Here is a 17,644-nt window from a genome sequence, read left to right on the forward strand (position 1 = left end):
CTTTTTATAGGCTTATTTCCGCCCAGCCAGAAGTTTTCCTCTTGCTTTCCATTTGTTTCTTCATGCAGAATAGCAGTTTTGTGGTTATATTGCTAAATGCCCATAGTCAGTTGAATAATCTCATGAAGTCATGGATCTAAACTGTAAAACTTAATGTCCTGGCAGTGTAGAGATTTGAAAGCATCCTTGTCTTTCAGGGGACTCTGCTATTCACTAGTAGTAAAGTATCTGTGCACAAGTGCATGACCTCTCAAACTCTCCTTATACTTTGCTCTTGATATGGTAGAAAATACAAGAAAACCTTCCAGTAGGAGGCAATTTTTTTTTAACCTTTTAAAACGAAAATGCTTACAGTTAGCGGAATCAGAGTACATGCGTAGCAGCAATGTAATTGTTGAGCATTTTTTAAATAATAATCTATAGGTGAATTGTACTCGCTGACGATGACTCTACACTTAATACATAATTGACACTTAACCTGTTAACTTCCCAGACACTGTTCAATTAGTCAGGCGGTTTGATTTTGCTGGCAAATAGGAAGGTTACTCCAGTATTGGAACTTTCATAGATTCACATGCTTGAATCATTCCCCGTCGTCGAGATGGGAGTCCCGGTACAAATTTCACAAGTAATGTTAAGACATATTAAAGAGAAAAAGGCCTCTTAAATTTCATAGTCTATCAGAGTCATTTTGTGAAAAGGACCAAACCTGATCCTCCACCAATCAGGCGACAGCACCCTTCAGAACCTCCTAAGAGAAGCTCTAGCACCTTTGATTTTCTAACGCACGTCGTGCTAGGGAGTCTCCTCAGAGCTCTGCTCTGTCTTCAGACCTTTATTCAACTATTTTTCTCTCAGAGAAACTCATTTATTTGGATTTGTCAGCTATTTTTCAACCATGTCTGACAAGAAAAGAAGAGTCTCTTCAGAGACAGCAAGACTTGTGGGAAGAAAAGACTTCATTCTGAAGACCCTCACCAAGACTGCATTTACTGCTGTACCCAGATCATTCAGCCAAAGACTGTAAGATTTGTCGTACTTTTTCTTCTAAGACCTTAAGAGACAGGTGAGGCAGATTATTAATATGGCTGCAGAAACTAAAACATAGAAAGGATCCAGTTTCTGATAGTGAGGAATCATCAACATCTAAGAGATCATCTAAAAGGGCAAGATCACGCTCTAGATCTCCCTCACAAATCTCAAGAAAAGCCCTCAAAAAGACTGCCTCAGGGTCTTAAAAGGGCCGCAGCCCATCTTCTTCCCCAACGAAAGTCTCAAGTAAAGAGGGGAAAAGACATTCTTCCAGTTCTGAGAGGCACAGAAAGTCTTCATCTGTTCCACCATCTGTACCTTTCAAAAAGCCATCCTCTATCACTGGAAAAAAGGCTTCCCCGTCGACGGCACCGTCGTGTGGGTGCATTGCCGACGACATCATCTACTTCTGGATTTCCATCGGCGGCGGCTCCGCCGGCGACATCGTCGACGAGAACAAGTACCCCACCGTCGACGAGAACTGCAGCGACGACATCAGCGTCGACGGCCGTCTACACCTCGTCGACGGCGCTGATGTCAGTGTCAGCCCTACCGTCGTCGACGGTAGACTCGTCGGCGAGGCTTTCTGCTATTAAAATAACTGTGCGTCGATGGCACCGTCCATGACAAAGTCGATTTACACGTCGTCCACGACACCGTCGACGAGGGAAAAACAGCAAAAAAGAGGAGAAAAGTTAACTCCAACCCACACATCACCTAGTAAGGTATCCTCCCTTGTGCCAGTACATCTTTTGGAGGGAGACGAAGATTCAGAGGAAGATGGGCCTTTTGGAACAGCCCACAGTCCTTCTGAATTGAATGTAAAGTACCAGGAAGAGGAGGAATATGAAGAAGCTTATGGTCCCCAGGTTTACTCAGAGCAACAGCAATATCAACAGGGGGCGTATATTCCTTCCGACCTGCTTACTGACCTTAGAGCGATGTTAGTGGACTACAACAGGTTTCCTCCTCAAGGAGAGCAACCTCCTCCATCGCCTATTTCTGGTGTTTCTACTCCACATCAGAGACCAATGTCCTTGCATCTCACAAATGTGGCCACTCCGGACATGACAATTCCCCAAGACACCGACATCTCAGAAGGGGATCAGGAAGAAGGAGAGCTCATGGACACTCACTCAGAGTGGGACGAGTATATTATCCCTGCTCCTTCTTCTCCTTCTCATTCGAAGGTGGAATCCCCACCAGAAGACATTGGAGGTTTTCACAATCTTCTAGAGAGGGCAGCCAAGCGTTTTGCCTTACCGTTACCTACTAAGCAAACAGACTGTTTCCTGTATGATTTTAAAGAGCCCTTTCAGAAGTCTGTGCACTCTATCCCGATGGTGAACTACCTGTGGGAAGAGGGCCTTAGTCATGAATAATCCGCCAACGGTCACAGCAGTTTTGCCACGTCTGGATAAAAAATACAAAGCTCCTGATGATGCACCAACATGCTTAACAGGACATCCTCCTCCGGATTCAGTAGTAGCTCAGGCAGCTCAAAGAAGATCGAAGAATCCTTCTGCCCCGATTTCTGCACCCCTAGGCAAGGAGGGTAGGCGGCTAGATAACATAGGGAAAGGTTTTCGTCTATAGCTAGCCTAGTAGTTAGAGCTGCCAACTCTTTGGCTATTTTGTCTGGATTCGACAGGCAGCTTTGGGCGGATATTGCACCTTTTATTAACCAACTGCCAGAGGACGCGAGATCAGAGGCAAATAAAACTGTACAAGAAGGTCAACGCACGTCTGCAGAGCTTATAGACTGTGCAATGGATATAGCGACCACTGCTTTTAGACAACATGCAGTTGCAGCTGTACTAAGAAGACAGGGCTGGCTTAAAGCCACCTCGTTTCGCCCAGAAGTCCAGAATAAAATCCTGGACTTACCCTTTGATGGCCAAGCGCTATTTGGAAAACATGTTGATGAAGCCCTACAATCAATCAAGACGGACACGGTCATTAGGGACCCTGCAATATCGAAGATCGTCCTTTCGTCCTAGGGGGTGTGGCCAACCCTCACACAGAGGGGGATATCAACAACAGAGATATTCTTCATATCCATCATCTTCACAGCAGTATCGTCCATACTACCCGCAAAGGCAGCCGACACAACCAGCCTATAGTGGACCGGCAGGCCGTGGACGTTCAACCCATCCGGCCAAAGATTCACCTCGTAGAACCTGATGTTTTCAAGGCGCCGGCTACGATCAGTCCTCCTGTCACCCTGGGCGGGAGGATCTCCTTATTCCTCAGTCAATGGCAAATCATTACGTCAGACAAGTGGGTCCTACAATTAGTGAAACGGGGCCATACTTTAGAATTTATCCAGATACCTCCCTCCAACCCTCCCCGCAGGACTCCTTCAAGGTATCTTCAACAAGTCTAAGAATAAGTCTACAAGCTGCTTCTCAAGGGAGCTAAAGAGAAGGTGCCTCGGGCCCAATGAGGAACAGGATTTTATTCCATGTTCTTCATCGTTTGGAAAAAGTGGAAGGATTGGAGGCCGATCCTCGATTTAAGAGAACTAAATGTATACCTAAAGAAGCAATCGTTCCGAATGGTCAGCCTGCAGGACGTCCTTCTGCGTCTCAATCAAGGAGATTTTATGTCATCACTAGATCTCAAAGACGCATACTTCCACATACCCATCCACCCTGCCCACAGAAAATATTTGACATTCACCGTAGCCGGGAGCCATTATCAATACTGCGTCCTTCCTTTCGGGCTGAAATCAGCCCCAAGAATATTTACCAAATGCCTAGCACCAGTCGCAGCCTTTCTCGGAAGAAGAAAGCACCAGGTTTTTCCATACTTAGACGATTGGTTAATAAAGGCAATGATTACGCAGGAGCACACAAGTCAACAAGAAAGTGCGTTTCCTTACTGACCAATCTCGGATTCACAAGCAACTGGGAGAAGTCCAACCCTCTACCAGTACGCAATATTACTTTTCTGGGAGCAAAACTGAACACAGAATCTGGCATGGCATGTCCCACGTTAGAGAGGCAACAAAGATTACTGACCCTAGTGAGTTCCATACAGAGAAGACGAAAGGTTACAGTCCGTCTGTTCAAATCACTGTTGGGCATGATATCTTCATGCATAACTCTGATCCCTCTGTGTCGGCTAAAGATGCGCCCCTCACAGGAGCAGCTAAATCGTCAATGGCTCCAGGTATCTTTCGAAGACCAAGTACAAATAACTCCGATAATGATCAGAACTCTGAGATGGTGGTCTCAAAAGCACCATCTGTCAATCGGCCTTTCGTTTCTTCAACAGCCAGCCCCGTGGACCATAACAAAGGATGCCTCACTGGAAGGCTGGGGAGCGGTGTTACAGGACCTGAAAATAAGTGGCAAATGGCCAATGCATCTGGCATCAATGCATATCAATTGGCTAGAACTCAGGGCGGGGCACCTGGCCTTACAAGCATTTCTCCCAAGAATCTCAGGATCGCGAGTGGTGATAAGAACGGACAACACCACTACGATGCACTATCTCAACAAACAAGGAGGCACAAGATCTCTCACCCTCTCCAGGGAAGCCCAAGCGATCTGGAACTGGGCCTCGCAGCAAGGCATCACACTATCAGCGGTACACTTGCCTGGAATAAGCAACAAGACAGCAGATGCACTCAGCAGGCAGAAATCGGACTGCCACGAGTGGGAGCTAGACCAGACAGTACTGAACCAGATTTTTTCCCGGTGGGGAACACTAACAGTGGATCTGTTTGCGAACAAGAACAACGCCAAATGCTGGTTCTTCGCAAGTTGGCATCACCAAAAGAGATCTTGGGGGAATGCGTTTTAGATAGTCTGGTCAGACATCTTTGCTTACGCCTTTCCTCCCATTCCGTTGATCCCAAGGGTCCTCACGAAGATGAAAACAGAACCGTGCACTCTGATACTGATAGCCCCGTACTGGCCGCGCCATTATTGGTTCACGGAGCTCCTCATTCTGTCAGTCAAACCTCATATTCCACTGGAGCCGTTACCTCAATTACTAACAATGAACAACGGGCAGGTTCGGCACCCCGATCCGCAGTCAATGCGGTTATCAGCATGGCTCCTCACCACAGAGAGTTCGCGCATTTGAATATCCCGCAGGACTGCAGGGATATTTTGTCGAAGGCCAGAGCGGATAGCACGAACAAGACGTATCAGTGTAAATGGAAGAGATTCTGTGCCTGGTGGAGAAGTGTGGCTCAATGGTTAGAGCGGCAGACCCTGAAGCAGAGATCTGGCTCAAGACCAGGGTTCAAGTCCCGCTTCGGCAGGTCTTGGGCTCAATTCCCCTTGACCAGATAATTCTCGCCTCGGTGCCTAATCTAATTCATGGGTCCCACTCTGCAACTCTGGGCAATAGCTTGCTTAATCTCCACAACGGCCCCAACAGCGCTTGGATGCCTGGCTTCACCCTGGGGGTGCTCAGGAGTGGGCGCCTCACAGGGAAAAGCCAGGAGGGGTTCCATAGCGGTATGAGTACAGCGCCTTGAGACCCTAACGGGTGAGTAGTGCGCTATACAAGTGCTAATTTACATTTACTCTACGAGAAAAGTCTCATCGTCAGCGGCACTGTTTGCCGGAGTGCACTTCAAGACATTTGTAGGGCAGCAACGTGGAAGAGCTGTCATACTTTCACTAAGCACTACTGCTTGGAATCCCTCTCTCAGGGAGAGGTATCAGTGGGCCAGACGGTTCTCAGGAATCTCTTCAGGTGAAGGTGAGCCATTTCTCCTACATCCCTCCATCCTAGAACAGGTATGCACATTGTTTACATTTAAAAAAAAAAAAAAAAAAGGAGAAAAACAGAAACGTATAAAAGGATAAAAGAACGCCATGACAATCACATAAGTAAGCGGATTTGCAGACATTGGTCATGTTACAGTAGTGTCTTATAATAATTTATTTTACTGTTTTTTCTCGGAATTTCATCATGTATCTCCACAGGTATATCTGTATGTAATAGAGATACGTATATAGGTGTATTTGTGTGTGTGTGTATATATATATATATATATATATATATATATATATATACATACATATGGGCGTATACTTATATAGTTCATCATTTTATGCAGGATGATAAAGTTTTTGTGGTTCAAGATATTTTGTCTATTAGAGGTGTTGTCATATTACAATGTGCATAGTTATTGCTCTCTACTCTGATTCAAGCATGTGAATCTATGAAAGTTCCAATACTGGAGTAAGAAAATAAGTTACTTACCTGTAACTGTAGTTCTCCAGTATTGGAATCTTTCATAGATTCACATGCGACCCACCCGCCTTCCCGGAGAAGCTCACTTCACCTCTTTCTTTTGTTATATTTTCAACATAATATACGCACTTGTGCTTGGAAAATCTGAGGTGCTAGAGCTTCTCTCAGGGGGTGCTGTCGCCTGATTGGTGGAGGATCGGGTTTGGTCCTTTTCACAAAATGACTCTGATAGACTATAAAATTGAAGAGGCCTAGGTTTTTTTCTCTTTAATATGTCTTAACATTACTTGTGAAAATTGTACCGGGACTCCCATCTCGACGACGGGGAATGATTCAAGCCTGTGAATCTATGAAAGATTCCAATATTGGAGAACTACAGTTACAGGTAAGTAACTTATTTTCATCCCAGTACACTGCAGCCTTTCACAAAGCTTTTTTTTAAACTAAAAATATTTTTTTGTGTATGTTCGTCTTAATTTGATGTCTTATATTCTTTGTGCCAGTATGGGTTGAGACCCTGTACCAACACCTCTAACAGCACTTGCCTTAACTAACAAAAATACGGATGGACTGTTGTAATACAACTTTGAATGAACACAAATTTAGTGTCAATAAATACCACATATTTTTTAAATGCCCCTGAGAATCTCAGTTTAGGGACTTGGAGTAATTTGATTACTGTAAATTCTGAATTAACCATAATTCAAGGCAATTCAGAGGAAGATTTTGTAAATGTTTCTGCAGACACTGATTTATAACAGGAAGCACATAATTTAGACATTCTTGGGTTTCTAGTGCTGGATGCTCTACCACACTCAGCCTGATTTCTGGCCCAGGAGATCAGCTGAATGCAGCATTTGTCAGATATTTAGTCTGTATTTCAAAATATGAATGCAAATGTCCCATCACTCAGTGTCCCCACTCCACTACCAATAAAAACGATACTGGCGCAGGAACAGACCACATTATGACTGTTGGTGCACTGTGAATGTGGTCTTCACTCATTTCAAGTTTTGACTTGCGGCGGGCGGTGAATTTAGCTCAACTCATGGAGTTTGCAGAGTTTTTCCCTTCCGCTTAAAGCGCGGAGTTCTGAAAAACTCCACAGAGCGGATTTTCTTTTCCCATTCGTGCTCGCCAACGTTAAGGTGATGAGCATGAGCAAAGAAAATCTTAGACCACCTCCCAGCGAGATTTCTCAACGCTAGTAGAAAATCTACTCGAGTGGCAGAAAAGCACCCTCTTGCACTGTGCATGGTGCCATTTGAGCTGATTTTTCATCGCAGGACAAACACCTGGCGCTAAGAATCAGCGTGAATGGCGTGACCTAATGCACTCTGCCGCTTGTGGAACTCCACGTAGTGTGGCAGAGTTTTTCAGAACTCCACCCAGACCTAGTTTTGACTTACTTTTGTTTCTTGTTTTGGTGGAGAAGGAATACAAGTGAGGGGCTTCATTCCATCTTGGTTTTGTGCTATGTTAACAAGCTTCTGTGCAAAAAAGTTTAGGATGATCACTTTCCTAGGTGCTGGAGGATGTTTTCTTTTTCCGACTAATACAGTACCTGCAAATTGACCATCACTCTCTCTTCTGATCTGAGTTTTGTCTGGCGTTGTATTTGACAATGGTCTTTCTGAAACGGATCCGCAATGAAGCTCATTCTTTTCCTAATGACCGCTGGGAAATTACTACTAATGGTAGTGTTATAGAAGTTAGGAAAAAGACTGTTTTTTTGTTTCTTTTGTATATCATCATTGCAGTTTTTCCAGCACTGTAACAGTAATAAGCAACACATAGTATTATTAACAGCATTCAGAATACAAAAACATTAGATAGTCTGACACTGGACTGTTTTACAGCTGTCATTGACGCCACTAGTTTTGGAGTAATTATTACTTGGAGTGCTTTAGTTTATAAGGGTCTTATCTCAAAGCCGAATTGAATGGAACATTTTCTGAGCACTTTGCAATGACAGTGGAAAGACTTTTATTCTTGCTCTGCTTGCATCTGTGTATTGTTCATTTTGTGTATTTTATAGGACTTATCTTTAAAGGATAAGTGGTTTACGTCAGCAGTGCTCATCAGGACAGCTCTCAGATTGTCATTCAATTGTAAGGTTTTGCTAGAACTGTATGAAAGTCTTTATACAATATAAAATTCATTTTATAAAAGGTTGTACATTTTAATTAGGACTTCTTTAAATTTTCAGTTTTAAATTTATTGTAGCTTTTGAGAGAAATGAGCAAATGGATTGTGCAACTTAGGAGGACAATGTTGTGTATATGCTAGAATTAACAGTTTCCTTGGGTAAACAAAACTGGTATGCAGAAAGGACAGTTGGAGGGAAAAAATTAAGTTACATTATAGGATCTCGTACATCATACGTAAAAGACTAGGTTCAGATAGTACTAGTGGTTACTTCAGGTTTTTGGCATGACAACATCCACTAAGCAATACAAATAATTACAAAAAATGTGGTTCTCAGATGCATAGAAAGGAATTGTGTTACTAGAGTGCAGAGTCTCCCAGGAGGAACACTGTTAATATTCCAAATTTCAGTTAAAATTAATGAGTTGGAATCTTTTAACAACAAAATAAAATATGCGAAGGAAGGCTAGCATGCTGTGTTAAATTACGTATATTGAAACCATGTTAAATGAACTGTAATGTTTTAGGTCATCGAGATCGCTCGAATTCCTTGACTCGAGTTGATGGACAGCCCCGTGGCTCAGTGATTGCTTGGCCAGAGAAAAAACCCAGGTGAAAGACTACACTTTTTATCTTTAATTAAATTAAACTAGTGGGAACTTTATATAAATGATCATGGTAACTATAGTACTTTTTTCTTTCATTTTACCTATTTCCGTGTGCAGGTATTCCTAGAAACACACTTTTTATGTTGATTCATAAACATGTGTACATAATAATTTCTTTTGCTGTAATTCTTAAATTTCTTTAGCTGTTCTTTGATAAGTCCGTTAGGTTAGGTCTTTTAAAGTTAGGATATTCGTGTTCAGTGTAGACCAACTAGACACTTAAATATCCGTTCTATTCTATACCATCATTGATGTGATATATGGTGAAATAATAACAATCTTACTTAAGGTGCTTTTGTTTCCCTACAGGCCTTTGTCTCAACCCATGCCGTTTGCTCTCAGTAATGCAACAGACAGTGATATTGATCCTAGTTCTGGTGACAGTATCAGTTTAGCCAGATCAATCAGCAAAGACAGTTTAGCATCCAATGTCATTAACATGACACCAAAGCATCAACTTCACCCAACACCTGCAAAGACAGGCGGGAAAACCTTGATGGTCAACGTAGATATTGCGGACGAGGATGAAGAACTTGTTGCAGTGATTCGGCCAGATAAGATGCAAAGTCAGGGTGAACTTGAACTTCAAAGCATTTCCACCAGGGCATCCAGCCAATTACCAAGTTCCCGTTCACCTAAGAGGCAAATAGAGGCCTTAGAAAATGGACCAGACAGCTTTTACTTGGAGCCTCTGATGCCCGCTGTTCTTAAGCCTGCAAAGGAAAAGCACAGTGCAGTTAACAAGCAAGAGGAATGTGGGGAGGAAAAACCAAGACCGGGTGTGGCAAAAAGACACAGTGAGGCCCAAGTACCATTTTCACGCAGGAGAGTAAATGGTAATCATGTTGAGCATGATTTGAACAGAACTTTTAGTCCCATCTCCAGTTCTGAGTTCACAACCGTGACAGATTCCACTGTATCCGAACCTCTTCAACTCTCAACAGAAACTGGTTGTGGAACTTTACAGCCATTAGCTACCAGCAGTATTGACCCTGGTTTGCTGGAGCAATCACCAGTGGGATTTTTCCTTCATGATTCAAAAGCAGACGAGGAAGCAGAAGCTAAATCAAATGGCACCTGTATAAAAAGCCTTGCCCTTCAAAGTCAGGAATCCACCTGGACAGTAGTGAGACAAGATTCGGACTCTGATATCCTCGATATGGAGGAAGTGGAGCAAGATTTAGCAGGCATTTGTCCTGGAAAATATGTAGGAGAGGTCGAATCTGCAAAACTACAAGAAGATATGAAGGTCAAAGAACACGAAGATAAAGATGATGCTAGTGGTCGCTCAAGTCCATGCCTTAGCACAATGTCTCAACTCAGTAGTGTCTCTATGGCTAGTGGCAGTGTCCGGATGACGAGCTTTGCAGAACGGAAGTTCCAAAGACTCAATAGCTATGAGGCAAAGTCCAGCACAAGCAGTTCTCAAAAGACTACACCTGATGGGTCTGAGTGTGCCCCAGCACCCTTAACCACATGGAAACAAAAACGAGAACAAAGCCCTGGCAGGCATAATAAAGACAATACTAACATTCTTGCTTCTGAACTGGTGCAACTTCACATGCAGCTAGAGGAGAAGAGGAGAGCAATCGAGGCACAAAAGAAAAAAATGGAAGCCCTCTCCGCTAGGCAGCGTCTGAAGCTGGGCAAAGCTGCTTTCTTGCATGTTGTTAAGAAAGGAAAACCTGATAGTATTCAACAGCCCCTTAAACCAGAACAGACTTCAAAGCAATTTGCAAGGCAAAATGGTGAGGATATTGAAACTGTTGAAATGAACTCCAAAGCTGAGCAATATTTTGAGAAAGATGAGCAAAGGGAAAATTTAAATGAAACTGTTGATCTAACGAACAATGTAAGCATTCAAGAAACCCTAGCTTTTGTGCAGCAGCACAGACCTAAAGACTCTACTGGTATTGATGAACTGGATAAAAGTAAGCTTATTTCTGCTGCTATTTTAGAGGATGTGATTCCAGGAGTTGATGTAAATGAATGTGACCTTTCCATTGAAAAATTAAACGAAACAATCAGCACACTTCAGCAGGCTATATTGAAAATTTCTCAACAGCAAGAGTTGCTTATGAAGTCCCCAGCTGTCCCTTCAACTAGTCTGAAAATAAGTCCTCCAGATCAAAAGGTTAAACCGTCAATTCACTTTGTGGAACCACTGTCTCCTACAGGAATGGGAAGTGTCCGTAAACCTCCTCGATTTGGTGTAGGGCGTAGCCCAAGAACCAGGACTGCGGAAATGAAAGTATCTAAAGAGAAACAGCAAAGCTCTTCACGTGTGATCACCCCAACCCAAAACGTTGAAACCCTTCCTCATTTCCGATCTTTTCAGTCTCCAAGAACTCCTGTCACCTCTATAGATGAACCATCCTTTGAGAGTAGCACCCCGGGTAGTAGAATTTCAGACATTTCCACTGGAAGTTTAAGAATACATGATGAGTCCAACCAGAGGACATTTGTTTTGTCTACCTCCAATGATGCAAACATTATATCTGAACAGGTAAATGGAGAAGATGTAAGTAGCATAAGAACTGCAGGGCTGCATTCGTCAGATGAATTAGGTAAAGAAAATGTGCCAATAGATGACCAACTAAGAGCAAAAGCAAATCTTATTGAAGTAGACCTGTCAGTTTTAAAAGACCCAGAAGATGAGGAAAATGAAATTCAGGATGAATCTGCAGACATGAGCAATGAAGATAACAAGTCTGGTGTGGGGTTTTTCTTCAAGGTAAGCTTGTTCAAAATATATATTTTGAAAATTGTGTTTTTATACTTTCTAATATGTGCCTACATTTTACTGTAAACATATGCCATCAAGATGACCCTTTTTAAAATAAATTATAACTAAGCAACAAGATGATCATCACTAATGTGCCTATATAAGAGCGATGCTGGTCTAGCATTTGAAATGGTAGTCCCTTCATGGAATTGTTGGTGTTTATCTGCAACACAGTACAGACTTGAGTATATTGCAGCCACCGCCTACGGCACCTCATCTCAGCCTATTTCCACTAAGTGTATTTTTGTTTATCTGCAATACTTACATGGCAGCTGCAAAGTAGATGGAGTCTTGTTAATTTCCTCTCCTCTGATGGGTACGACGTGAACATGTGTTTTAACAGGTCAACAAGAATTTTAGATTCCATCCCTACTGGAGGGAGGAGGAAGAGTTTGGAGATGATTTGTTCCTACTCAGATAAAGGGATGTTATGTTTTTGCATTACCTTTACTAACTGTGCCTTCAACAGCCTGGTCTCCAAGTACCTCTAATCATGGTACTTGCAGTGCCACTGCAGAGATCATACACTATTACAAATTACGTACTCCAAATGCCACAATTGGCACTGTATGTTTAAGGTAAAGTAAAGAAATTCCTTTTGATTTATGGGCATGTGGAATTGTGCATCCCGTAGATTTGTGGAAGGGAATATTTTGGAATGTAACCCTTTGGAACACATGCATCTGGTTGTCCTTTTTCAGCTTTTGCAGCTTCAGGGTTGGTCTCCAATATATACATCTTGTCTTAACCATGAAATACCTACCTGAAGCGGAGGATCTTGTTCCTTTGAATCTCCTGTCAGTTTCTACTACCTCCTCCCTTTATGAGCTAGAGAAGAATATTTCCTGCAAGCATCTTTAGGACAATGTGCCTTTTGTTTTTAGTAGATTAAGGGGGGGTACTATACAAGCTGTGTGACCATTTTGGATGATGCCTTCTGCCCAAACGTTGAATGCTTTCTTCTGCCACTTTGAGGGTGCATACATGATAAAATTATGTCTCCAAGTAGCCTTCAGTAGATTTAGCGGTCCTGTACATTTACCAGTTGACTACCTGTATTAGACTCTTGGTTGGTGAAGATGGTATCCTTATCTGTGATGCAGACAAAGGGATGGCTGTTATAATTATTAGTAGGCTGCTTTATGCAGTCTGTGCTATTTTTCCTCTGTGGCTTGAAAGGGGTTGCATAGCCCAGCCTGAAGGAATGCAAGGGATTTAACTGTCTGTATACTAGCCTTTGTAGACTGAGGTTAATTTTTCTTATTTGCTGAAGAGAATATACCATTTAAATGACGTGAAATAACTCCACCTGCACTTTCAGGCCAAAGGAAATACACTGTCAACTTTTCCTGTATAAACATGCTGTGGTAGCTAACTGTTTACAGTTAAAGGTGTCTATTGCTTCATCGGTAATTGCTGTTGAAGGCATATTCCTTTCACTGTTATATTTTGCTCTTAACCTTCAGTCCTTGCAGATTAAACCAAGAAAAGAATCAATACCGCAACACATTTGACAGTCATACGTACCCACGGAATGCCACCTTTACAATTAATATTTTACCACACAACATCATGACCCCCACAATGCTTACCTCACAGCCTATTTTAAATCCAGTACTTTACCGTGCAGCTAAGTTATTTATTTTTTAAATGGCATAGTATACGTGTATATATGTCTGTATATATGTTTGTGTATATGTAAATAGAAGGCAACATGTATTACATGCAGTGTCCTAGCTTTGCTTGTGATTGTACAACATGACGTGAATGTCTAAAACACAAAATCAATATAATTGGTGTCCAAAGCAGCAAGGCACATAACCGATCCACTGCATATACTGAACCATAAGTAAAGTTGTGAAGCTCTAAATTCTTTGTTCCTTCTTGCTGAACAATCAAGTTATCTTTGAGCCCCCATCAAATTTCCTCAACCTAGAGTTTGGTGATGTGTGCTGTTCTCATTTGTCTCAGACTCCCCGCACTCCTATTAATAAATTTGGAAATGGCCATAATAAATTTTGATGATCGGTAGATTGCCATAATCAAAACCATGCAGAGCTTGGTTCACTGTCAAAGCAATTCAAAATGGTTTTAAAAACAATTGATGAATGATAAAGGTCTCAAAATGTATACATTTGCATAGTAATTGCGCTGGTTGAATATTACATTTACAAAGTGGCCACTGGTTGAATTTTGAGCCTCAATGTAAAGCCATTCATTGTTCCATGGTCGATTAAGTCAAAATGATTCTTTGCTTTACAGTTTCTCCCAACTCTGAATAACTAAAGACTAGCACTCTGGCGGAGGCTGCTACTAGCTGATAACCCACTTCCAAAGGTCAATTTTTTCGCAACAAGGGTACCTTTGTTAGTGTTCCAGAACACACTTTAGACTAAGACACCTCAAATGCCATTAACATAACTAATTCAAGGAAAATTGCTGTTACAAGACTTGAAAGAACATATTTGGTTCATTTGCAGATTGTTGAGAGGTGATAATTCAACTTTTCACTGCAGGGGTGGGTAGAAAATTGTGGTTTTATTAAAGATGCTGAGGCCAGTGTTATGCATGCACCTCTTTGTTGCCACCCATAGCAGCAACTAGAACTTCAACTTCAGAACTTAGAATATTGACCAAAACAACATTACAGACCACTATATAATCCACTGCCCAACAACCATCTTTCTTCTTGTGCTGTGAGTATACTGTCAACCGATCCATCTTCCAGTTCCCATCAAATTATCATGTGTTATCATCTTCTCTTATTTGCTAAACATCTCCTTATTTCCTGAATAGATTAATTCCTCAAACATAGTCTAAATTATAGGGTGGGTTCTATAGACTGCGAGAGATAATATTGGCCTCCGTATCTTTAATAAAATCTAATTTTTTTACCCACCCCTGCTGAGGAAAATCTAAATTTTATGGCAAGGCACAGAGGCCAATATTATGCATGTTTAAAGCCTTGCCATAATATTCTTCACAGCACACTCAACTTGCTTAAAATACTTTTTTTTAAACACAGAATTAGAAGACCAGTCAGCTGCATCCAAAATACTACTCAAACCTTCACCTACTAACACAGCTTTAGACACCATAGCTCCCTTTGCAGAATACACTCCAAATCTGATAATATAAATTCCAGCCCTTTTCATAACTTTTTACCCGTCTTGCCAAAGTTGGTGAAGACACAGGTTTATATGGATATATAAATGAAATCACTAATTGTGTTTCTCCTTGTCCATCCATTATTTCAGTGCGTTTTTCATACTCACACAAACACCTCACCACACACTTGCTGTTTTCCTCTAAAGTCGGATAAAAAATAGTCCTAGATAAAGTCCTAGTTCTTTTTTTGACACTGAAGTAAACTCCCTCTGGTAAATAATTTCGAGATGATACCTCTACGCTCTCACATCCGAGACTCTTCTAAAAGAAATTAGGCAAAGCAACATGACTAACTTGAAAGACAGATTCCTTAAATCTAAAAACTCTTTGTCATCTCAAGCAACTAACTCACTCAAAACTGTCTACATCCCACAAAGATGAATGTTTAGGTTCAGGAGGTTTCTTCAAATGCACACTCTTTAACAAATACATTACAACATCGTGTTGACCCACTTTATGCTCATTCACCAAGTCATGCCCTGCACAAATTGCTGATCTACTCAAATTTGCTGAACTGTAAAAATATTCAGTAAACAAATTGCTACATACATGTTGAAATGGGATCCATATTCCCTTCATTACACCAACATACCAATTTATTTCATGCTAACCTGTATGTCTTTTTTGGTTCCTGTAGCCTAAGAATCCTTCATGGGTTTCGTAGACTCTGCCGATAATCCTGACACCTGCCAAGCTCTCCAGAAATCACCCACCCCATCACCCTCAACTGACCTTGCAACCCCAGATTGTGACTTTCTCCCCTTGGATTTATTAAAAGATTCTAAATGCCTGTTAACAGTACCAGTTTGTCCATCAACATTTCCTTGACATCTAGAAACCAAACCTGAGATGGCCAAAAAGGAGCAACCAAAACCATCTCTGCTAGATCGTTTGTGACCTTCAATAATCAACCTCTGAATCATCGCAAAAGAGGTGAAAGCAGAACTGTGACCTATTCTCACCGCTGTAGAAAACATGTACTGCTTTTGGAACTGGTCTCCAACTGAAAAACCTGTGCGTCTGAGCATTCAGCCTGCTCACAAACGGGTCCACTACTAAAGGACCCATCTTGACTCCCAACACTTTGAACACCTCCCTGTTCAACATCCAATTGCTGGAATCCTTCAGCCTCCTGGATTGCCAATCTGCCACCTGGTTAGTCAATCCTGGACTATACTGAGCTTGAACCATAATGTTGTGGTCCAGGCAAAAATGCCAGAACTCCTTTGCTAAATCTGCCAAATTCTTTGAACATGGACCTCCCAATGTGTTCACATACCTTACTGCAGACCAGTTGCCCATTTTCAGAAGAACACAACACTTTACTTGCTCCTTGACAAAACGTTTTACTGCAAAAGAACCTGTCAGTAACTCCAAGTAGTTCATATACATTTTACTCCCCTGTGTTGTCAATTTCCCTCCTGTTGCAAGAGAATCACATCTCGCTCTCCAACCCTAAAGGCTGGCATCTGATTCTATTGTAACATCTGCAATGTCGCCAGAAATGGCTCTCATTTCGTGCTTCCATGTTTCCTAACCACCATTTCAGTTCTTGCTTCCCCTCCAGATCAGTCTGAACTTTCTGAGAGTACCTCATCCATTTGCGAAGATACCTCCCCTTCAGCCTCTGTAATGCCCTGTCATGCAAGGGAGCCAGAAAGATTGCCTGAATAAACATTGACAATAGTCCCAACATTCTTGCTAACTGTCGAAGAGTTACCTAAGTGCACCTCAGCATTTTCTTTTTCTTTGCGAATATTCCTCTTTCTCCGCCGGTAACTTCAACACATATTCCAATGTCTGAATCTGAAATCCTAAAAAATACCTCTTTCTGGCTTGGCTTCAGACAAGATTTCTTCCAGTTGACTACAAATCCTAAGTCTTCCAAAATCTGCATAGTCAACATGGTGTGATCCTCCACTAACATCCTTCTCTCTGCCATTATCCAGATATTTTATCAAACAAATATCTCTTGTCCGAAGCCAAATGGCTAAAGGCCTCAAAACCTTTGTGAAACACTAAGGAGCCGATGTCAATCAGAATGGGAGACTTTGGAACCTCCACATAACCACTTGACCCCGAAATCTCAGATAATCCCTTTGTTGCGAACAAACTAGTACTATTAAATATGCATCTTTTAAATCCTGAGTAGCCAACCAATCCCTTCTTAACAGGTCCCGCATGTGTATACCTCCATTTTGAAATGGTTGTATTTGACCCAATCGTTCAGCCCTCTCAAATTGATAACAGGTCTCTTTCCCTTGTCCTTTTTGTTTACTATAATCAGATTGCTCAAGAAACCCTTTGAATCGTCTTTTTACCTTTCTTTCGCTCATTTCTCAAAGTTCCTGTACCTCACCTGCCTTCCCATTTTCGTCTTCTCCTTTGTAAATCTTAAAGCTCTTGGTCTCTTTGCTTGTACCGGCTCTTTACAAACACTGTCTTATAACCCTGAAGAGTTAGCAACACCCACAGATCTCCTGTTATTTCTTTCCCTCTTCCCAAAATTTGGGTGAGTCTGCAACCCAGTTTTATAGGGGTACACAAAAGGTTGTTTCCTAAGCATACCTTGTTGACCTCTTGTTTATCTGTCCTTCATGCATCTTCCTCTTCCCCTTGTGCT

At 41.9% G+C, this 17,644-nt stretch overlaps 1 protein-coding gene across 2 annotated transcripts in view; it reads left to right on the forward strand.

The window, feature by feature from the left end:
* The window catches only part of CAMSAP1 (calmodulin regulated spectrin associated protein 1), a 342,698-nt gene that overhangs the window by 257,340 nt on the left and 67,714 nt on the right, over positions 1 to 17,644 (forward strand). For both annotated transcript variants that reach the window (XM_069241639.1, XM_069241640.1), the window contains 2 exons: positions 8,928 to 9,012; positions 9,378 to 11,802. In XM_069241639.1, the coding sequence (XP_069097740.1) occupies positions 8,928 to 9,012; positions 9,378 to 11,802 (2,510 nt within the window). The remainder of the gene's footprint in view (positions 1 to 8,927; positions 9,013 to 9,377; positions 11,803 to 17,644) is intronic.

Source organism: Pleurodeles waltl, chromosome 6 (assembly GCF_031143425.1).
Source record: "Pleurodeles waltl isolate 20211129_DDA chromosome 6, aPleWal1.hap1.20221129, whole genome shotgun sequence".
Taxonomy (NCBI): domain Eukaryota; kingdom Metazoa; phylum Chordata; class Amphibia; order Caudata; family Salamandridae; genus Pleurodeles; species Pleurodeles waltl.